Raw genomic sequence first — 24,831 nt, forward strand, 5'->3', positions numbered from 1 at the left:
GCTAATTTTGAGCGGACTGTCCGCTGAAACTGTTTGACGAACAAAGTTGAGCGAACAGTCCCCGCGTGTGTACGCGGCCTGAGTGTCTTCCTCCAGTTTGTAATAAGGAGGAAAAAAAAAAAAAGGGCAGGATAGTGGTGAGAATGACAAATTTTCAAACCAATAATACTAACCGCTGTAATTCTAGCCAACGTTGTTACCCAGTAGGAACGACGGGTTCCACGACTTTTTCACCTTTGATGGAATTTGAATCAGCAGTCTGGTGAAGGACGCTCCCACAGGAACCTCTCTTTTCAATGGTTCCAAGTAAGATGGTAAGATGCAGTGACCACAGTCATTATGTTCCCACATGTCTGGGTTATTGCCATATGAGGTTTGTTTGGAGGTCAACCAAGACCAGAGTTGTACTTTCCTCGGCAGCTGTCAACATTCTCGGCTGATGGGGTGGGTGCAGTCAGTGTAACATGAACTTCATAAGGTCCACCACAGGGACCCTGACACAATAACCAGTTTACATTCTTTCTAACCAGATGACTGAGTTGTGGTAAAGAAGCCAGCCACTGCAGGAAGCTGCTCAACTACACAAAAGAATGAGGAGTATCTTTGTTTATATTTTTAAAGTGTTTACAACTAGCTAAGAAAGCGAACAGGACACACGGACACATGTCTCCCCTCTGGGTCCCCATTCCCCAGCAAACAGACATTATCACATTCTTACGGAGAGTTGCCACCTGTCCAGCATTCACCTGGACAGTTCGGGTTTGGAATCATGCGTTCGGGTTTCAGACCGCCTGAAACCCGGACACATTATTCAGACCAGACTATGGCTTCCCTGCAGCCAGCAGTTGTGTAAGACGAGATTGTCTTTTAGCCCTTGTACACACGGTCGGACATTTTGTCCGACGGACTTTGTCCGAAACTGTTGCATACACACGGTCGAACAAAGTTGTCGGAAAATCCGATCGTTCGTAACGTGATGACGTTATTTCGTTACAACGGGACTACGTTCAGGCTAGTAGCCAATAGCTTTGGTCTATGAATTTGATCTGAGCATGCGTGACACTTTGTCCGATCGGAATTCTCTACACATGATCGGACAAAGTCCAATCGGATCATGTTGTCGGAAAATTTTATAGCCCAGCTCTAAAACTTTGTCGGTCGGATATTCCAACAGAAACAGTCCGATGGAGCCCACACACGGTCGGATTATCCGACAACACGGTCCGATCGGACATTTTCCGTCGGAATGTCCGACCGTGTGTACAAGGGCTTACACTCTCTTTCACACTGCCTGAAGCCAGCACTAACAATTACTCCCCCCCCCCCCCTCCACACACAGACAGGAGAGGAGAAAGGCCTTGATCTGCTATTCCTCCTGCCCCAACAACTCTGTGTCTGCCTACACTCCAGCAGCCTCAGCTACATCTGGATAAGAGGTGCTGACTGCCAAGGGGTGAGTGAGCTCACCATCCATCCCTTTCTGTGACTACAGTCTCCCCCCTTCTCTATCTCTCTTAGTGAGTACACTAAGCTAAATCGGGGGTTCTCAGAGCACCCCTTACATCAGAATTCCCCTTTACACCAGAGGCCACAGTGTTTCCCCTTACATCAGAGTCCTCTCTGTACATCAGAGTTCTCAGTGTTCCCAGAGGCATCCCTTATGTAAGCCCTTGTACACACGGTCGGAGATTCCGACGGAATGTGTCCGATCGGACCGTTTTGTCGGATATTCCGACTGTGTGTGGTCTCCATCGGACTGTTGGTACCAACTTGTTGGTAAAATTTTCAGACAAAATGCTCCGATCGGACATACTCCGATCATGTGTAGAGAATTCCGATCGGACAAAGTGGCACGCATGCTCAGATCAAATTCCTACACCAAAGCTATAGGCTACTAGCCTGAACGTAGTCCCATCGTAACGAAATAACATCATCACATTCTGAACGATCAGATTTTCCGACAACTTTGTCCGATCGTGTGTATACAACAGTTTCGGACAAAATCCGGCTTAGAGTCCCCAGAGTTCTTTCTTACATCAGAGTCTGCAAAGTCGTTCCCCCCCCCCCTTTACAGTGTAATGGAACTCTGTGAGTTCAAAAGGGGAACTCTGTGGACTCTGATGTAAAGGGGGACTCCTGTGATTAACTTCATATGATTAGAAATGTTATTTCATTGCAAAATATATGTATAGTTTATACTATAAAAAAAAAATCGCTGTGCGCCGCTAAAGTGTTTGGGGGTTTGACTTGAAGAAAAGGTGGCGACCCTAATAACTGATAATGTCCTTGCAGAGTGAACATATCCCCCAGACGATCGTCTTTGCAATGCACAGGGGTCCTTTCGCTGGCGGACATACCCCCACTCTGCAAACACCTCTCTCCAATCCCACGAAGTTTTCCACTACCTAACGGGTCTCAACCAGCGTCAGTCTGCCCCAGTCAGCTCTTTAGAGCGGGCCGCGGGAGAACTAACACTGGGAGACACTATGACAATACATATTAAAATACATCTTCATAAACTTTCCACAACAGGCGGTACCAAAAGCACCCCACATTTGCCAATGTCTGGGGTACCATTAGCAATTAGTAGCAGCCCTAAAGAGCAAATCATTGTGTGTCAGGAACAAGAGCGATTTTGCACGTGCGTTGCAAACACACAGTAACGTGAACTAAATCTTGGACAGGGGCGCCTCGAGACTGAAAATATGTTTCGGGGCGCCCCGACTGGGAAAGGGTTGGGAAGCCGTGTTCTATAGTGGTGACAATACCATAGCGGTAGATGGGCAATCAGTTATCAGGATGTGGGCACACTGCTGGAGGAAGAGCACACGCTGCTTCCTAAGCCCCTTGTACACACGGTCGGAGATTTCGACAACCAAATCCGTCGGATTTTGTCCGTCGGATTTTGTCCGAAACTGTTGCATACACACGGTCGGACAAAGTTGTCGAAAATCCGATCGTTCAGAACATGATGATGTTATTTCGTTACGATGGGACTACGTTCAGGCTAGTAGCCAATAGCTTTGATGTAGGAATTTGATCTGAGCATGCGTGGCACTTTGTCCGAGCGGAATTCTCTACACATGATCGGAGTATGTCCGATCGAACCAGTTTGTCGGAAAATATTTCCAACAAGTTGGAAAATTGGGTTCGACGGATATTCCGACGGAAACAGTCCGATGCAGACCACACACAGTCGGATTATCCGACAAACCGGCCCGATAGGACACATTCCGACGGAATCTCCGACCGTGTGTATAAGGGCTAACACAGGCAGGTGCTGCAGTGCACATCATCACACCATGGCTGCTACAATCAACCTGAAAGAGCTGCAGATTCAGGCGTTCATTTCATTGAAGCTTACATTGCTTTCACTTGCTTTTACCTGTAAGGCCCCATGTACACGGGACGCTGCTAAACGTATGTTTAGAGGCAGTTGGACGCTTTTTTCAACTGCCCCCTGAATTCATCCAATGTTATCCTATGTGACCACCATGTACACCGTCTCGTTTATTGAAATTTTTAGGCAGTTGCGTTTAACAGCGTTTCTTCTAAAGTAAAAAAAAAATGGGTTCAGACGCTGAAGTTTCCGACATTTCAGACACCAAACGCGGCTAAGGCGGGTCATTTAAAAAAAAAAACAATATATATATATATATATATATATATATATATATATATATATATATATATATATATATATAAATAAATAATATATAATATATTAGAAACGCTTCTAAACGCAAACGGCCATTAAACGCGGAATGTAAATACGGCAACACTGATGTTTTAAACGTGGGTTACTATCCATCAAGTTAAATCGTTCAGGAGAGGTTGTAAAAAACGTCCCGTGTACATGAAGCCTTACATTCATAGATTATAATTATTATGAGGAGAATAATAATAATAATAATAAAATAATTAAAAGATAAACATTATAAAAATAATGATAATAGTAACTACAAATTAAATAAATAGAATACAAATGTTAAAAGTGTAATGATAACAATAATTATAATAATAATCCAAAAATAATGTAAATAATTAAAAGTTAAAGCGGGAGTAAACCCGCTGTTTTTTTGTTTTTTTTTACAGACCTGTAAGGGAAAAGGCATAATGAGCTAGTATGCACCGCATACTAGCTCATTATGAAATACTTACCTTAGAACGAGGCGCCGGCATCTCACTCGGTCCATGCCGAGGGAGCAGACATGTTCCCTCGGCGTGTCTTCCGGGTATCGCGGCTCTGGCGCTGTGAGTTGCCGGAGCCGCAATGTCGTTGCTCCCGCGCGTGCGAGATTTCTTTCCGGCAAGGTCCGGCGTCTGCCGGGCTTTCATTCCCCGGTACGCATGCGCCGCTGCAGTCAGCGGCTCATTGTGAGGGGAATATCTCCTAAACCATACAGGTTTAGGAGATATTTTTTTTACCTACAGGTAATCCTTATTATAGGCTTATCTGTAGGTAAAAATTCAAAAAAAGACTATACAACCACTTTAAGTAAACAAAATACAATTTTTTTAAATAATAATAGTAACAATAATTATTACTATAATTTAAAATGTATTATATTATTTTATATTGAATTATTATCACTATTTTTTATATTAAAATAATATTAACAATAATATAATTATTATTATTAATAATAATAATAATAATAATAATAATAATAATAATAATAATAATAATCTCTGATGATTAAATGAAGGAGATGGCTGGTTCTAGGGGCGAGTGGGGCACGGGTTTATTCTGAAAATAGAGCCATGAAAGTCTTTTTTAAATATGATATTATTTTAATAAAATTAACATAATAAAAATAAAATAATAACAATAATCTCTGAATTTTAAAGAGAAGCGATTTCTGCTGGTGGTGGGGGATGGGGGAAGTTATTGTGCAAATAGAGCCATGTTATTTTAATTAAATCAACATAATAAAAATAAAATAAGAAGAATAAAGGCTTCTGTGACTTTATTTGCAAATTAACCTTCCAGAACCAGAAATGGTCTCCCTTTAGCACTGATATTACTATTATTTTTACTTATTAATAGTAAAATAATAAAAAAACTAACAAAAGTAAGCATAATAAAAATATTCAAGTAATAATAAAAATTAAAATAATAATAAATAAATAAAAAAATAATAATAATAAAATAATAATAAAAATGATAGTGAGAATAAAAAGATAATAAACATAATACAATGTTTAAAATAATAATAACTATTATTATTATTGTTGTATTTATTATAAAACTAGGTTTATTTTATTTTTTATATTATTATCTTTTTTTAAACTGTTATAGTATTATTATTATTACTATTTGAAAAAACAAAACAAAAGCCTCTCCTGTCTTTATTTTCAGAAAAGCCCCCCAGACCCAGAAATCTGCCCCCATTCACCCCTCAGAGCCCCCTATTACTCCTCAATGGCCTCATCACTCTTCTGTGTGACAACTGGGGGGACTAGAAGGTGGGGAATAGATGCTGAGGACAGTCCCAGGTACCCGGATGGAGTTGTGGTTGTCAGGGAAGCTCTGTTGCCATGATGACGGTGAAGGGGGCGGGGACGTCAGCAGTCACTCTGTAGGCCCGGGGGAGGAGGCTCCAGTGAGCAGGCCTCAACCTCGGTCTGTAGTAATTCCTCCTGCCGCCCCGGTGCCCCCTGTTAACGTCGAGGGGGTGAAGGGGAATGGAGCGGTTCCCGGAGGAGTTGGTGAGCGCTCTGAAGGAAGTGGTGGAGAACAGCGGCTGGCGGTGTGTGGGGGAGAAGGAGAAGTTCCGGGCTCCGTGTACTAAGTAAGAGAAAGCCACGCCCCAACCGGGCGCTTAAAGGACACGTCCGCTTTATCACCCTGACAGACCCCCTCTACCATCCCCCACCCCTCTTCCTGGACCCTGAGAATGAAGGAAGCAGGATTGGTCCTCCATGATCTTTTATCATTGGGGCTCATTCACATTGTGACGTACCGCGTCGGGTGTCGCACATGTGGGCGTTGTTGCGCACGTACCGCGCACCGTTCATTTTAGCCCGACGCGATGCAAAGTCGCTCACCCCCCCCATTCCCTATTAGCTTTTTTTTTTAACCACTTCAATACAGGGCACTTAAACACCTTCCTGCCCAGACCAATTTTGAGCTTTCAGCGCTGTCGCACTTTGAATGACAATTGCGCGGTCATGCTACACTGTACCCAAATGAAATTTTTTTATAATTTTTTTTCCCACAAATAGAGCTTTCTTTTGGTGGTATTTGATCACCTCTGCGGTTTTTATTTTTTGCTAAACAAATAAAAAAAAGACCGAAAATTTTGGAAAAAAATATGTTTTTTTTTGTTTCAGTTTCATAACTTTGTAAATAAGTACGTTTTCTCCTTCACTGGTGGGGCTGCACTGACGGGCACTGATGGGCACCGATGAAGTGGCACCAATGAAGTGGCACTGATGAGGTGGCACCAATGAAGTGGCACTGATGAGGTGGCATTGACGGGCACTGATATGTGGCACCGATAGGCGGTACTGATGGGCAACACGGATGGGCACTGATAGATGGCACAATTTGGCACTGATAGCTGGCACAGATTGCCATGGATAGGCGGCACAGATGGGCATGGATAGGCTGCACAGATGAGCATGGATGGACACTGATAGGCGGCATTGTATTATATTGTACTGATGGATGCCAATCAGTGCCAAACAATAATGCATGCCAATTAGTGATGCCCATTGTGGGCACTGATTGGCATCCATTGTGGGCACTGACTGGCATCCCTGGTGGTCTAGGGTGGCATACTAAAGAGTCTCAGTCAGAGACTCTTTACTGAGATTGTAGTTGCGGGGTGTCAGACTGACACACCTCAACAACGATCGCCGCGATGCACGCCCCCGGGGGGCACATCGGCTCAAAATCCTAAGGACGTCATATGACGCCCAGTCAGGTTTTTGAAACCACTTTGCCGCCATCATTCTGCTATAGGGTGGGCGGCAAGTGGTTAGACACCCAAACCTGAAAATCCGATTTTTTTTTTTTTTTACAAAGTATTTGCGCAGCGATTTTTCAAATGCAATTTTTTTTTTTGTGGCAACTTGTGGCAGGTGATGTGGCTGGTGACGTGACAAGTGGACAATCCACAGCTTGTGGCAGGTGGCATGGCAGATGACGTGGAAAGTGGACAATCCACATCTCGTGGCAAGTGACAAGTTGTGGATTGTCCACTTGCCACGTGACTTGCCACATCACCTGCCACGTCACTTGCCACATCACCTGCCACAAGTTGTGGATTGTCCAACTGCCACGTCACCTGCCACAAGTTGTGGATTGTCCACTTGCCACGTGACTTGCCACATCACCTGCCACGTCACTTGCCACGTCACCTGCCACAAGTTTTGGATTGTCCACTTGCCACGTCACTTGCCACGTCACTTGCCACAAGTTGTGGATTGTCCACTTGCCACGTGACTTGCCACATCACTTGCCACGTCACCTGCCACAAGTTTTGGATTGTCCACTTGTCACGTCACTTGCCACGTCACTTGCCACAAGTTGTGGATTGTCCACTTGCCACGTGACTTGCCACATCACCTGCCACGTCACTTGCCACATCACCTGCCACAAGTTGTGGATTGTCCAACTGCCACGTCACCTGCCACAAGTTGTGGATTGTCCACTTGCCATGTGACTTGCCACATCACCTGCCACGTCACTTGCCACATCACCTGCCACAAGTTGTGGATTGTCCAACTGCCACGTCACCTGCCACAAGTTGTGGATTGTCCACTTGCCACGTGACTTGCCACATCACCTGCCACGTCACCTGCCACAAGTTTTGGATTGTCCACTTGCCACGTCACTTGCCACAAGTTGTGGATTGTCCACTTGCCACGTGACTTGCCACATCACTTGCCACGTCACCTGCCACAAGTTTTGGATTGTCCACTTGTCACGTCACTTGCCACGTCACTTGCCACAAGTTGGGGATTGTCCACTTGCCACATCACCTGCCACGTCACCTGCCACAAGTGGATTGTCCACTTGCCACATCACCTGCCACAAGCTGTGGATTGTCCACTTGCCACGTCACCAGCCACATCACCTGCCACAAGTTGTGGATTGTCCACTTGCCACGTGACTTGCCACATCACCTGCCACTTCACTTGCCACATCACCTGCCACAAGTTGTGGATTGTCTACTTGCCACGTCACTTGCCACATCACCTGCCACGTCACTTGCCACAAGATGTGGATTGTCCACTTTCCACGTCACCTGCCATGCCACCTGCCACAAGTTGTGGATTGTCCACTTGCCACGTGACTTGCCACATCACCTGCCACGTCACTTGCCACGTCACCTGCCACAAGTTTTGGATTGTCCACTTGCCACGTCACTTGCCACAAGTTGGGGATTGTCCACTTGCCACATCACCTGCCACGTCACCTGCCACAAGTTGTGGATTGTCCACTTGCCACGTCACTTGCCACATCACCTGCCATGTCACTTGCCACGAGATGTGGATTGTCCACTTTCCACGTCATCTGCCATGCCACCTGCCACAAGCTGTGGATTGTCCACTTGCCACGTCACCAGCCACAAGTTGTGGATTGTCCACTTGCCACGTGACCTGCCACGTCACTTGCCACATCACCTGCCACAAGTTGTGGATTGTCTACTTGTCACGTCACTTGCCACATCACCTGCCACGTCACTTGCCACGTCACCTGCCACAAGTTGTGGATTGTCCACTTGCCACGTCACCTGCCACGTCACCTGCCACAAGTTGTGGATTGTCCACTTGCCACGTCACTTGCCACATCACCTGCCACAAGTTGGGGATTGTCCACATCACCTGCCATGTCACTTGCCACAAGTTGTGGATTGTCCACTTGCCACATCACTTGCCACCTGCCATGTCACTTGCCACAAGTTGTGGATTGTCCACTTGCCACGTCACTTGCCACCTGCCATGTCACTTGCCACAAGTTGTGGATTGTCCACTTGCAATTGCATTTGTTTAAAATATTTTTCTAATGGTTTTTCATCATTTGCAATCATTTTTGAGATTTTTAATGTAAAAAAAAGGTCACCTTTAAAAACGCATATAAACGCAAACGCGGCTAAACGCGGTAGCGGCGTTTTGCCGCGTTTTGCCGCGTTTTGCGTCTGAAACGTGGAAATTTTTGCTTCTGAACGCATTTTTTTGCTTCTGGAAAAATGAGATTAAACGCAACTGCATAAAAACGGAAAAAAACGAGACTGTGAGCATGGACACATAGGATAACATTGAATGAGTTCAGGGGCAGTTGAAAAAACTGTCCAACTGCATCTGAACGCGCGTTTAACCGCGTCTCGTGTGCATGAGGCCTTACAGAGGAGGTCTGCTGCTAAAATTGAAAATAGAATTTTTAACCACTTAAGGACTGAGATTTTGAGATTTGTTGTTTACAAGTTAAAAACAGTTTTTTTTTTTGCTTACAAAATTACTTAGAACCCCCAAACATCATTTTTTTTAAACACCCTAGAGAATAAAATGAAATAAAATACTTTCTGTCACACCAAATTGGCGCAGGGGTCTTACAAGTGCACTTTTTTTGGAAAAAATATACTTTTTCAATTAAAAAGTTAGCTCAATTTTTCTTATATTGGGAAAGATAATGTTACGCCAAGTAAATTGATACCCAACGTGTCAGGCTTCAAAATTGCGCCGCTTGTGGAATGGCGACAAACTTTTACCCTTAAAAATCACCATAGGCAATGTTTAAAAAAGTCTACAGGTTGCATGTTTGGAGTTACAGAGGAGGTCTAGGGCTAGAATTTTTGCTCTCGCTCTACCGATCGCGCCAATACCTCACATGTGTGGTTTCAACACCATTTTCATATGCGGGCGCTGCTCACGTGTGCGTTCGCTTCTGCACGCGAGCTCAGCGGGACGGGACGCGTTTAAAAAAAAAAATGTTTTTCTTATTTATTTTACCTTTTTTTATTTTTACACTGTTCTTTTAAAAAAACAAAAATTGTGTCACTTTTATTCCTATTACAAGGTCTGTAAACATCCTTTGTAATAGAAAAAATGACAGGGCCTCTTAAATATGAGCTCTGGGGGGTCAAAAAGACCTCACATCTCATATTTACACTAAAATGTAATAAAAAAATATATATATATATATATATTTTGTAATAAAAAAAAAAAAAAAAAGAAAATGTCCCTTTTAAGAGCTAGGGGCGAAAGTGATGTTTTGGCGTAGCTTCCATCCTGCAATGTCATGGAGACGGGTGGGGGGCCATCTTCCGCTCACTCGTCTCCATACCAAGGAAGGAGCAACATCCGATCGCCTCCGCCGCAACGGCTCCGGTAAGCAGTGGGGGGGGGCACCGGAGCGCGACGGGAGGGAGGGGCCCTCTCCCGCCACCGATAAAAGGGATCTTGCGGCGAATCCGCCGCAGAGACCACTTTTATCTTGAAGTGGACCGCCGGCCGAAGAAGAGGATACAGGGGGTTTTGGCAGCTAGCTGCTACCATAACAATGATATTCCTCTTCAAAGTAAGGACGTACATCGGCGCGCGGCGGTCTGGAAGTGGTTAATGCGTTTCTGGATGCATTTCAGATGCATTTTTTTTTTTTTTCATTTTTTTCGAGTTTATTCTTCACTGTGCTGGGGGTCCAGTGCGTTTTTGATGCATTTCGGTGTGTTTTTGATGAATTTTACTGCATTTTAGTACAGTCCAGTGCAGGAAAAATTCAGCATGTTCTACTTTTTTTTTCTTTTTATTTTATTTTTTTCTGGAACTGACAGCGATGTTTTTAACTAGGCCATTGGAAACCATATAACCTACTTTCCAAGAAAGAATAAAAAAAAAAAGAACAAAAAAAAAACGCACTGGACTGCATGTGCTGTGAAGCGTATTTTTTATTTTGTTTTTGTTACATTTTTCCTGTAGTTCTACTTCAATGTTAAATGTAACATTTGTGTTTCCTTACAGATTATATAGCGAGGACGGGGAGCATCTGGTTCTAATTCAGGCGGATGGGAAATTCTACGCCATGGATTCTGCATGTCCACACGAAGGTCCGACATTGTGAAATTGTGTTCTTGCAGGAAATGTCTATTGGTTTTAGGCTCTCTGCGAGTTGTTGTGCGACTTGACACACGTGTAGTTGCATGACAAATCAAAATCCAAATCAATGCTGAGGGCAATAAACCAGGTAAACTACTTTCACGTCAGATCAATGGTCATGTGTCAAAATCGCCCATACCCTATCTATTCCACCCCACTACCAAATCTAAACTGACCAACCCGCAAGATATTGCCAATGCCTTTAGTGAATATTACAGTGGCCTTTACAACCTTTCTAACGATCCCTCTCTCAGCCAACCTCAACCCTCTCATATTCAGGACTTCTTACAATCGGTCCAACTACCCCAATTAACTCCTCAACAACTGGAATGTCTAAACGTTCCATTCACACCTGCTGAAATTGGCAAGGCCATCCAAACCCTGCCTAATAACAAAGCCCCCGGCCCGGATGGTTTTGTAGGAGAGTATTATAAGTTATTTAGTTCGACGCTTACTGAACACTTGGCCTCTGTATTCAACTCAGCTGCCTCCTCCGCTTCCTTCCCCCAAGAAATGCTCAAAGCCTTAATTGTTACCATACCGAAGCCAGGGAAAGATCCAAACGTACCTCAGAATTTTCGCCCTATTTCTCTCCTCAATCACGACGTGAAATTGTACGCGAAAGTGATCTCATCTCGACTCCTTGATCTATTACCATTGTTAATACATCCTGACCAATCAGGTTTTGTCAAGGGACGCCAAACTTCTGATGCCACGCGGCGTATGATCAATATCATACATTATGCAACGACTCATCAGGTGCCTTCTCTGCTCCTTTCTTTGGATGCAGAGAAGGCATTTGATAGGGTTCATTGGCAATACTTAAAACTAACTCTTGAGAAATTTGGCTTTCAGGGTTTTATCCTCACTGCAATTCTAGCTTTATATTCTACCCCCTCAGCACAAGTCTACTGCCTTTCTATGTTATCTACCCCATTTTCCATCACAAACGGCACGAGGCAAGGTTGCCCCCTCTCGCCCCTGATTTTTGATCTTGTAATTGAACCCCTCGCAGCAAAAGTTAGGTCCCACGATGCCATTTTTGGTTTCTCTATTGGAAAATTTGACCACAGAATCAGCCTTTTCGCTGATGACATTATATTTGCATTAACCAACCCTTTTATTTCCCTGGCTTCGGTACAATGTATAATTGATGATTTCAGCTATGTTTCGTACTATAAAGTAAATACTACCAAGTCCTATATATTACCTATGGCTTTAACTGAGAAACAGCGAATCTTCTTACAAAACAGATATCAATATGCGTGGTCAGCAAAAACTCTCACTTATCTGGGTATAACACTTACTGCTAACTCAACTGACCTCTACCAAGCTAATTATCTAACCTTCCTACATGCTCTACCCACAGATTTGCTTAGGCTATCTAAAGAGACGCTCTCCAGTGCAGGCAGGTTGGCTGCCTTCAAAATGATCCTACTCCCGAGACTACTCTACCTCTTCCAATCGCTGCCCATCCCATTACCCACTTCCTTCTTTACGCAAACCCATTCCCTTCTCAAACGCTTTGTATGGCAGAGTAAGAGGCCTAGAGTGAACCACAAGACTCTTACAAAGCACAAACTGGCAGGTGGTATGGGATTTGTTGATATTAAAGACTACTATAATGCAGCAATTTTAGCGCAACTAAGAGCCTGGTTCACTCCTGACCCTGTTAATCACTGGAGCTCCATTGAAGCTTCCCAGGTCCCTAGTGGCAACCTGAAAATTTGGCTCCTGAGCGCCCCAACTATACGCAAATCTGACAAACTTTTGTCTCCGACCATTCGTGCATCAGTAGCAGCATTCTCCTATCTCCTTACTAATTCACCTGCATCTGACACTCCGTGCAAAATACCCATACCGATAGACACCCTCAATCTGCTCATACCCCACATGCAGATAACCCCTTGGAAAGATAAAGGTATAACACAAATTGCAGACTTATACTCTTCTGGCTTCCTCCATTCATTCCCTACATTGCAGCGTACCTTCTCACTCACCTCAAAAGATTACTACAAATATATTCAAGCATCGCACTGTTTAATCAAACACCCCCACCTTCAAATTACCATGCCCTTGAAACTCTGGCGATATCTCTCCAGCACTACGGCCCCTACTAAAGGCATATCGCTTTTTTATGCTACGCTTAAAGGTAAATCCACTTTTGATAAACTTCCCCCTATGCTTAAATGGGAAAGAGATATTGGTACTACTTTCTCTTCGCAACAATGGCAATCAGCATTACGTTCCGCCTATACAACAACAAAATCAGCTAACCTATGGGAACTTACATATAAGATCAACCTCAGGTGGTACATTACCCCCACGCAAATACACTCCTACAATAATTCCTTAAGCACCAACTGTTGGCGGCAATGCGGAGCCCCAGGCACCCTGTATCATATTTTATGGGAATGCCCCAGAATCAAAACCTTATGGGATGAGGTTTTCCGCCTCATTACAGAAGTCACTAACATCCCTATTAAACCGTCCCCTGAAATGGCAATTTTGTCCATAGGCATAGAGAACTGCCCGCACAACCTCTGATGTATAATTACACAGATTCTTTTGGTAACTAGACTATTGATAGCTCGCAACTGGAAATCCTCTGCACATATCTCCTGTGCAGAAATTATTCGCCTGGTACATACTTACGGTTCGTACGAACGAATGTATGCTATTGCGGAAGGACACCTAACCACAACAGCAAGGCGGTGGGAAACATGGAATGCTTGGTTCTCCAACCAAAGCCCTCTACACACCTGATCTACCACTCTTACAATATAGACACTATAGTACACCATACTCTACACCACCTGCTTATTCCCCCTCTATCTCCCCCACCCTCCTCTCTTCCCCCCCCCCCCCTTTTCTTTTTATTTATTTATTTATTTTTTTCTTTTTTTTTATATCTACTTTGATCTTTCGATATACCACATTACACTGAAGGTACCATGAGATTTGAGTTCCTCTACCTCATACCTTAAGATGTGCAGTTCCATACTTACTTGTTCAGGTTTATATAGTTTTTTTTTGGTTTACATACGTACCAGTTAATATGTTGTTTCTATTAATGTACTGTACTACAGGCAGCTTGTTTTAACATCCTCATTGAGAACTTCACTCCTGTGTCAGTAGATTGCCTGCTCCTCCAGATACAGCATGTTCCCAGTTGGGGTGTCTGGATAGGAGGCTTTCATACTTAAAGTTGTTCTCCTTTTGTTTTGCATGCCTTGTCTTATATTTGCACGGCCCGGATATCTTATGTATCCTCAAGTCTTGGCCTGAACCCACCTATGCAATATTGTTATAATGTATAATGTACATGTGGTTTCACTATCTTCTCTATTCTGCTTTCTTTTATGTATTTGAATTCCAATAAAAATATTGAACACAAAATCCAAATCAATATTCCCCGTTCTAATTGGTGCAACTCAAGTCACAGCGAATCCAAAAAAGAGGTTTTTACACTACTTTGTTTCGGCTTCGGTGCAACTCGTTCTCTCGTGGTTCTCACCAGTCGCATCAAAAAAAAAAAAATCGCCTTGCAAAGTCGCACTGTAAATTGCACGACTTTGGGGGTCGCAATGGTGGAAACCGAGCCTCAGGCACACAATGCAGTGAATTGATCAAAACTGGAGCAGACAGAATCTGAAGCAGCTGTGCAACCAATCAGCTTCTATCTTCAGTTTGTACAGTTAACCACTTCACACATATCTTTTGGCCAATTTTTAGACAGTGTCTAATTAACCTACCAGCATGTGTTTGGAGTGTGGGAGGAAACCGGAGCACCCGGAGGAAACCGGAGCAGGCACAGGGAGAACAAACTCCAGGCAGGTAGTGTCATGGTCAGGATTTGAACCAGCGACCCTAGTGCTGCTAGGTGAAAGTGCTACCCCCTACAACACCACTGCGCTGTCATACAACACTGTACCCAAATGAAATTTATATCATCCCCCCCCCCCCCCCCAAATAGAGCTTTCTTTTGGTGGTATTTGATTTTTTTTTATTGTTTTTATTATTTGATTTGTGATATAAACCCCCAAAAAAAAAAAAATATATATATATATATATATATATATATATATATATATATATATATATATATATATATATATATACACATATATATATACACATACATACATATACATACATATATATATATACACACACACACACACATTATATATATATATAATTTTGTTTTTACTTTTTGCTATAAAACTGTTATAAACCAATAAAATTGTATTAAAAAAATCTAAATTTCTTCATCAATTTAGGCCAATATGTATTCCGCTATATAGATATATAGATATAATGTTTGGGGGTTCTGCGTAATATTCTAGCAAAAAAATAATGATTTTTAACTTGAAACCAACAAGTGTCAGAAAAACGTTTAGTCTTTAAAGTATAACTAAAGGCAAAACTTTTTTGTTTTGGATAGAGCGGAGAGGGATGAGAACCCCTGTCAGTTTTTATTGTTGTCTGTGGCCCCCATTACGTAGGTTCCCCCTCTCTATTTGTCCTATTTACAATTTATCATTGAAAGTGAAAGTAAAAGAAAATCCCAAATTTTGGGTTGTCCCCAGAAAAGTAATACAGGAGAAGTTTTACATTGGGGACACTAGTTCTTGTGACCTGGGGGGGGGGGGTTCCCCCAAGGAATTCCTTTTAATTTGCAGGGGTTTCCTCTCACGTCCTGTTTGGCTATGAGACATGAAGTGACTGGAAATCTCCGCTATGAGGCACAGATGGCAAGAAAAATAAAAATAAAAAATCTGGCAGGGGCTGTAACCCTCCCTTACTCAAAAATGAGAAAAAAAGTTTTGCTTATAGTTCTGCTTTAAGTGGTTAACCTTCCCTCATTTACAGACAGAAGTTCATTCCTTTGATCTAAAGAACAAAACATTACAATGTTTATAGTTAGCTCAGCGGCTGAGGACTGCCAGTTTTTTTTTGTTTTTTTATAGCTGTTGGCTTGAGCCAGGAACTTTGCATAGAATTGGGAAAATGCTCTATTAAGATCATGAGGGGGAAAGAATTGCGATCTCGATTTTTACCGATTTAATTGTGCAGTTCTACAAATGGCAGTGATCAGCTACTTATAATGGTACTGTGATGTAGTGCGGCGGACAATCTGACACTAACGCTGGGGGGGGGGATGACGACGACTGACTGATATTACCAGTGACACTAATACGGTGATCCGTGATAATACTATACACTGTCACTGTACTAATGACACTGGCTGGGAAGGGGTTAACATCTCAGGTAATCAAAGGGTTAAATGTGTGCCTGACTATGTGTAAAGTGTGCTGCTTTTACTAACTGATCGCTGCCTTTGTTCAGAGCTCTGTATTGCTTATCAACACAGAGCACTGGGCTGTGATTGGACACAGCCGATCAGCAGGTCTCAGCCATGAATCATTGGCCAGAACTTGCTTACAGACTCCTGCTGTGTACAATCGGGGGTACAAACATTGGCACAATGGCAGCAGTGGGCAAATGGGCGTACCTGTATGTCCCCTTTAATTGGCGGGGCTAGCAGGTGAGCGTGCCTGCCGCGTACAGTGTGACCGCGCCCGTGGGACCTGCAGACTCGATGTCCACCGGTGTGTCCCGCGATCATGTCACGGAGCCGTAGAACGGGGAGATGTAAACAAGGCATTTCCCTGTTCTGCCTTGTGACATGACAGAGATCACTGCTCCCTGTCATCGGCAGCAGTGATCGCTGTGATGTCCTAGGTAGCCCACCACCCCCCCCCCCCACACAGTTAGAATCACTTCCTAGGACACACTTAACCCCTTGATTGCCCCCTAGTGTTTAACCCCTTCCCTGCCAGTGTCATTTACACAGTAATCAATGCATTTTTATAGCTCTGATCGCTGTATAAATGACAATGGTCCCAAAATAGTGTCAAAATTGTCCGATGTGTCCACCGTAATGTCGCAGTCACGATAAAAATTGCAGATATCTGCCATTACTAGTAATAAAAAAATTTAATAATAAAAATGCCATGTCATTAGTACAGTGACAGTGCATATTTTTAGCACTAATCACTGTAATAATGTGACTGGTTCTCAAAAAAGGGTAAAAATGTCAGTTAGGCATTTGATCTGCTCTGACCATTCCGAGGAACACAAGGAATAGACCAAAACACCAACCATCGGTCATAAAGTCAGATGCCTGAAACCCTGCCTTACAGCCCTGCGAGTCGCCCCCATGGACATACGGATGAAACATTACATCCCTGATGTGCCTGTACACCACTAATTTAATGTGAGTGTTTTTTAACCATTTTTAATAAATTTTAGCAACTTTATTGCTGCACTTAGAGGGCGCCGTTGTCTTGTAAAATAGGGTCCTCCATCAGATGCTGTCCTCTGCGTACTGCGCATGCGCAGTACACAGGAGCACAGATTCCGAAAATTGCCGAGGACGAACGGCGCCTGCGCCGTGAGTCCAGGTTCTATCCCCACTATCCAAGTGGACATAGAGTTAGAATAAAAAAGAGCCGAACGCAGCGAGGCCGAGCCCGAAGCGTGGCGAGCGAAGCTCGCCCGCGAGGGGCCCTCTAAAATTCTAAACCCTATGTCCGCTTGGATAGTGGGGCTACCTCCTCCACTCACGGCGCAGGCGCCGTTCAGCTTCGGAGATTTTCCGAAGCTTCGTCTGCTCCGTACTGCGCATGCGCAGTACGGAACGGACACATATCGATGGTCGGACTCAATTGGGCAGAACACCGTCTCTTTCTCTATAGGCATTTGATCTGTCTGCTGCAATGTCGCAGTCCCGCTAAAAATTGCAAATCACTACCATTACTAGTAAAAAATAATAATAATAAAAATGCCATAAATGTATCCCCTATTTTGTAGACGCTATAACTTGTACACAAACCAATCAATATACTCTTATTGCGATTTTTTTTTTTTTACTAAAAATATGTAGAAGAATACATATCGGCCTAAACTGAGGGGAAAAAAAATTTTTATATATTTTTTGGGGGATATTTACTATAGCAAAAAGTAAAAAATTTGTTATTTTTTTCACAATTGTTGCTCTTTTTTTTGTTTATAGCGCAAAAAAATTAAAAACCGCAGAGGTGATCAAATACCACCAAAAAGAAAGCTCTATTTGTGGGGGGAAAAGGACGTCAATTTTGTTAGGGTGCAACGTCGCACGACCGCGCAATTGTCAGTTAAAGCGACGCAGTGCCGAATTGCGAAAAGTGCTCTGGTCAGGAAGGGGGTAAAATCTTCTGGGGCTGAAGTGGTTAAGGTTCATATGGAATTTTTTTTGCACCTGCTGTATCCAGAGTAACAGCGTTGGAGAAAATGCACCCTCATGTTATCGCCCCGGGGTAGATAAATGATTCTAATACATTGCAACCATTTATAAAATAAGTGTTATGTGTCTTTTTGGGGTAAGTGAAGAATATTTTACAACTTTAAAGTCCTTTGCGAGGCTAATAAGAGGTATTAAGTTGTTGGTGTGTGTTTTCATTGTTTGTCTTCATACAATAGGAGGACCGTTGGAGCAGGGGGACATCGAAGAACTGTGTAATGGTCGCTTAGCGGTAACCTGCCCCTGGCATTATTTTGAGTTCTTCTTGGACGATGGATCCTCCTCTTCTGGATTACAGGTCAGGTGCAATCTTTGTTACTGTGGAAGTGGGGTGACCGGGGCGTTGGGTTTTAGAGATTGTGAACTAACAGCAGAAGTTTAACCACTTCAGCCCCGGAGGATTTTACCCCCCTTCCTTACCAGAGCACTTTTTGCGATTTGGCACTGCGTAGATTTAACTGACAATTGCGCGGTCGTGCGACGTTGCACCCAAACAAAATTGACGTCCTTTTTTTCCCAAACAAATAGAGGTTTCTTTTGGTGGTATTTGATCACCTCTGCGGTTTTTATTTTTTGCGCTATAAACAAAAAAAGATCGACAATTTTCAAAAATAACCACAATATTTTTTACTTTTTGCTATAATAAATATCCAATTTTTAAAAAAAATACTTTTTTTTTTCCTCAGTTTAGGCCGATACATATTCTTCTACATATTTTTGGTAAAAAAAAATCGCAGTAAGCGATTATTGATTGGTTTGCGCAAAAGTTATAGCGTCTGCAAAATAGGGGATAGATTTATGGCTTTTTTCAAAAAAATTTTTACTAGTAATGGCGGCGATCTGCGTTTTTTTTTTTTCCGTGACTGCGACATTATGGTGGACACATCGGACACATTTTTGGGACCATTCACATTTACACAGCGATCGGTGCTATAAAATTGCACTAATTACTATGTAAATGTGACTGGCAGGGTAGGGGTTAACACCAGGGGGTGCTGCAGGGGTTAATATGTTCCCTATGGGAGTGATTCTAACTGTGGGGGGAGGGGACTCGCAAGGGGAGTAGACCAATCGGTGTTCCTCTGTACTGGGAACACACCATCGGTCTCCTCTCCACTGCCAGAACGTGGATTTGTGCATTCTATGCATTAAGGGGAAAAAACATCCGCTGCTTAGTGGCCCCCCAGCCCCCCCCCATTTACTTACCTGAGCCCTCGAAAGTCCCGCGCCGAGAACGCGCTGGATTTCGGCCTGGTATTCTCGGCTTTTCATGGGCTAGCGCTGCTGTCAATCAAATCCAGTGACGCGGGTGCCAGGGCCTAATCCTACACTCGACAGCTATGGATGCCAAGGACTCGGGAGCACGCCCGCAAGGTAACCCCCCAGGAGAGCGCTTCTCCCAGGGGGTTATCTGAGCCGGGGAGGAGCTAGGAGAGCCACCAGGGGACCCCAGAAAACACCATTCGGTGCCACTCTGTGCAAAACAAGCTGCACAGTGGAGGTAAGTATGACATATTTGTTATTTAAAACAAATAAAAATCTAACCTTTAGTTTCACTTTAAGTGTGTTCCCTGGGTGTGTTCTAACTGTGGGGGGGCTCATGACAGAGATCACTATTCCCGATCACTGGGAACAGTAGATCTCTGACATGTCATTAGTTAGAATGGGGAAGCACCTTGTTTACATAGGCAGTTCCCTGTTCTGCCTCTCTACACGGCGATTGCGGGTCGCCGGCGGACATCAGACCGGCCACGCACACTATCCTCCTTGCACGGACCGGTGTACAGGTACGTCGGTTCAAGCAGGAGAGCTGACCTGCCGCAGTAAATGTACGTGAGCTGGTCGGAAAGGGGTTAAAGACACTGTGGTCGATGCCATTGCATTGTTTTCTGATAATGAATAGCTAAAGCCCACCCCGTGATATTTTGGTCCTGAGCTGCCATCTTTGAAAATCTGCGTGTGCACAGATGTGCTGAAGATCTCTTCCCAGTCTTTGGTGCCCAGCAGAGACCCGCACATAACTCCCAACATTTTGAGATGGGAATGAGGGACACCTACTACCAAAGGTATGTAGGCATAGGACACGCCCCCTGCCACACCTCCTTAAAGGAGAATTAACCAAAAAAAAAAGGTTAATGAAATCCACAAGGACTTTTCTTTTACCATTACTATTCTTTTATATTGGCTTTTAAAATTTACAAATGCAGCTATTTAGATTTTGGATGAAAGGTTTAGCGCTGGGAAACACTTTTTGAAAGATAAAAAGTGCATTTTATATATATATAACTATATAGATCAGACCAAAATGAGGGACAAATGAGGAGGAAAGAGGGACAGAGGGACATTGCTCTAAATCAGGGACAGTCCCTCCGAATCGGGGACAGTTGGGAGCTATGCCTGCGGCACATCTGCACATGTATGGGGGTTTTCCGTGCATTGCGGCACAATGCTGGTACCTTGATAATTGCCACGTCTGCACACACACACACACACGGGAACCACTCACACGTGTTCAGATGTGCTGTAGATCTCTGCCAGGTATCAAAGACCTGTGGCCCATACAGAATCCCTCTCATGCGTCATTCAGTAAAGGTGTCTGGGATGTGTCATGTGTCATGTACACACTGAAGTAGCGGGGGCCCTACATCATTCCCGCCTAGGTGAGAAAGAAGGAAGTGCTGCAATGCAACATTAAAGAGCTTTTTTTTTTTAAATGAGGAAATATTCTCCAATTGGAGGAGCCAGGAAGAAGAGTTATTATAATGGGTGAAGTTCCGCTTTAATGTTATGATTGCTACTCCTATTTGGCTTTACCATTTTGGCTGATCTATCTATATAATTCTTTTAGAATCAAGTCTATGAAGTGAAGGTCTGTGAAGGGAAGGTATATATCAAGACTCCAAATGCATTGTCCCTTACTCCTTGGAAGAACGATAAATGTGAACGATCAGGTGAGAATCAACATCATCTTTACTGAATGTCCGCTCTCCTCCTTCCTGATATATTAGATGATATGATTACAGGGACGGCATTTCCTTCAGTGCTGCTTAGTAAGGAGAATTATTGCAAAAATTTTGAGATCAGTTATAGGAAATGTTTATGAACTTAAAGAGGGATTCCGCCCAAAAAAAAAATATTAAAAGCCAGCAGCTATAAATACTACAGCTGCTGACTTTTAATAAATGGACACTCACCTGTCCCGGGTTCCAGCGATGCCGAGGCCGATCGACTGCTCGGGCCTCGGCTGCTGCCGCCGCCATTCGAAGTGAGGGAATCAGGAAGTAAAGCGAATCAGCTTCACTTCCCGGTTCCCTACTCCACCCCCCTCCCCCCTGAAAGGTGTCAATTGTGACACCGGAGGGGGGGGGGGGGGTTCCGATCAGCAGAGGTTCCACTTTAGGGTGGAATCCCGCTTTAACTTTTTGTAGAATAGATTTTTTAAAGCAGTAATGCATATTCTGTGTGTATAGCACTCATTTTTGTTCATTATTTTTTATTATTACTTTTAGTTAGCGCCACGTACCTTTTGTATTCATTTATTTTATCTGTGTGGGAACACTTTTATATGTTGGCAGCTTCTCATATTCTTATCTTGTCTATGTGAGCAATTTTGGTTTTGCGCTTTAGTTCTTTTCTCTTTCAATGCATATTCTATCTTTTGTATTAAAAAAATAAAAAAAATAAAAGAATGAACTGATATTGAAAAAAAAAAATGCACATTTATAATTCTTTGCATTAGAGCCTAGAAAGCATTATAACTGCGATTTTTAATGCAACATGGGTTCATTGCACAAGCTCCTGCAGACTATTCCTTCACCCCCAGGGTACATACTATTGTAATCTTGGTTTGATATGATACTTTTAAAGACAGAAGAGAGATTTGGGGTCTTATAGTACCTGTCGCTGACCATGCTATCACAAGGAATGTTCATCCCTTGTGATAGCAATAAAGTTAATTACTTTCCGCCCACGCTATACCCGAAAGACGGCTACAGAGCAGGCCTTAGTTGCTGAGAGGGCGTCCTTGGACCTCCTCCCGTAGCATGAGCTGCCTGCGTGTCCCTGTGGGTCACGCGTGGCACGCTCTGTGATCACCAGCCCTTTACCACATGATCAGCTGTCAGCCAATGACAGCTGATCACATGATGTAAACAGAAGATCGGTAATCTGTCTTTTTTTTTTTTTTTTTTTTCCCTCACGTTGTCAGCGTGAGGGGAAAAAAAAGCAGATCACTGCTTCTGTCAGAGGGACACACAGAGAGCTGTGGCTGCCTCATCAGTGCCCACCAGTGCCCACAGTGCTACCTACCTTTGCCCACCAGTGCCACCCATCCATGCCCATCAGTGCTGCCCATCTGTCCCAACCAGCAGTGCCAGCTCTCAGTGCCACCTATCAGTACCCATTAGTGCCGCCTTATCAGTGCAGCTTATCAGTGCAGCCTCATCAGCGCACATCAATGAATGAGGAAAAATTACCTGAAAAATTACCTGTTTTCAAAATTTTATAGCAAACTATGAAACAGTTTTTTTTTTCAAAATTTTCGGTCTTTTTTTAAAAAAAATGGTATTTATTTTTTTTAGCAAAAAATAAAAAACCCAGCAGTGATTAAATACCACCAAAAGAAAGCTCTAATCTATTTGTGTGAAAAAAATGATAAAAATGTAATTTGGGTACAGTGTGGCATGACCGCGCAATTGTCATTCAAAGTGTGACAGCGCGGAAAATTGGTCTGGGCAGGAAGAGGGTTTAAGTGCCCAATAGGCAAGTGGTTAATTACAAAAATGAAGAGACAGTGTAAAAATATGAAAATAAATAATAAAATTGAAAAATAAAAATGTAAAGTGCCCCCTGTCCCCTGTGCTTGCGCACAAAGGCGATCAAACGTATCGATCCTGTACGCATATGTAAACGCTCACACCACACGCGTATCATCGCAAACGTCGGATCAAGAACAATGATAACCCGTAAAGGATTTTAAAGCTTCGCCTATGGATGATTTAATGTACTGTAGTTTGTCGTTGTTCCACAGGCGTGCGCAATTTTAGAGTGTGACATATTTGATATCTGTTTACTTATCTATTTACTCGACGTAACACCATCTTTTATATCGGGGGTTGACAGATTTGTTTGGAATCTAGGAGCCAGCTAAAAAAGTTAGGAGCCAGGTTTTTTTTCTAACGACCGACAAAGCTTTATTTTCAATATAAAAATTAACCAATCTTTAATTTAACACAGAAAGACAACTAGAACCAAACATTATATATAGGCATTTAACTTGTGTAGGTAATGAATATATTCTGATGTGACACCAAGTGTTTAATGCTGGTTAACTAAAGAATGTGACTGCTTTTATTTCTGCCATATTCCCACTTATTTACCGCCAGGGCCGGATTAACATAGGGGCTGATGGAGCTGCAGCACCAAGCCCCTGCCTTAAAATAGGCCCACCCAGCCAGCAGCATAAGCCCGATTTTTTTTTTTCCTGTCCATAAACTTCTATGGGACAGGAGAAGTGTGTGTAAATGTAGGGGTGTCTGGCTGCATCTGTGTTTGCTCACTGTGGTTATTACAATGTCACAGTGCACAGTTCCCCCCCTACACAAATGGGAGAGGCTGAGTTGGCTCTGCCTTTCCCCTCCCCCTCTGTGAAGTCTGTGCAGTGAAGGAGCCGTGTGGGTGGGAAACACCGGCAGATAGAAGGTGAACAGGATATCTCTGAGTGATGAGCCTCCAGGGACCGTCCACATGTGAGCTCAGTGACTGGTTTCTTATATCCCTTTCCCTCGTTTTTAACTTTTTTCTCCAGCAGTAGCTGTTATAACTGCAGCCAAAGTGTTTAGAATTGTGTCATCAGCCTGTGGCAGTGCTTGGTGGTCCCTTGTGCTTTTAGGTGGTTCACACTGATTTGCTGTGTTTTGGCCCATTGCTGGTGTATCCACAGTTTTCCTGCGTTTTACCCCCAGTCCTATAGATTTCTATTAGGTTGTTTGTTTTTTCTGCATTTTCTGAAAGCGCACCAAAATTCCTGCATGCTGCATCTTTGGCACACTGTCAGAAAATGCAGCAAAAACCTGCAACCTGATATAAATCAATAGGACTGCAGCTAAAACTGCAGATACATGAGCAGTGCAGCCAACTGCAGCACACCAGTGTGAGCCCAAAAGCTTGCACACACAACCCTGTACAACTTGGTCTAAACAAAACTCCTGGCATACAGCCATACCATCCCAGCTCAGGAGGGGTGGGGGCTCCAGGGATTTGATTGACTATGCAGGCCCTGTCTCTTCTAACCAATTGGGGAGAGTCTTGGAGGCAGTGGCAGGCTGCTGGTGGTAAGTGGCACACTGTATCTGGTGACAGGCTGTGGGTGGCGAGTG

At 43.4% G+C, this 24,831-nt stretch overlaps 1 protein-coding gene across 2 annotated transcripts in view; it reads left to right on the forward strand.

Moving 5' to 3' along the window:
- The first annotated feature begins 5,562 nt into the window (after window positions 1-5,562).
- LOC143958224 (uncharacterized protein HI_0077-like) overlaps window positions 5,563-24,831 on the forward strand; it is a 66,735-nt gene continuing 47,466 nt past the window's right edge. For both annotated transcript variants that reach the window (XM_077467723.1, XM_077467721.1), the window contains exons 1-4: window positions 5,563-5,795; window positions 10,972-11,057; window positions 18,634-18,752; window positions 21,303-21,405. In XM_077467723.1, the coding sequence (XP_077323849.1) occupies window positions 5,689-5,795; window positions 10,972-11,057; window positions 18,634-18,752; window positions 21,303-21,405 (415 nt within the window). In that variant the 5' untranslated portion in view covers window positions 5,563-5,688. The remainder of the gene's footprint in view (window positions 5,796-10,971; window positions 11,058-18,633; window positions 18,753-21,302; window positions 21,406-24,831) is intronic.

The sequence above is a fragment of the Lithobates pipiens genome, unplaced genomic scaffold (assembly GCF_037356315.1).
Source record: "Lithobates pipiens isolate NorthernLeopardFrog02 unplaced genomic scaffold, aLitPip1_a1.2 Scaffold_6, whole genome shotgun sequence".
NCBI lineage: Eukaryota > Metazoa > Chordata > Amphibia > Anura > Ranidae > Lithobates > Lithobates pipiens.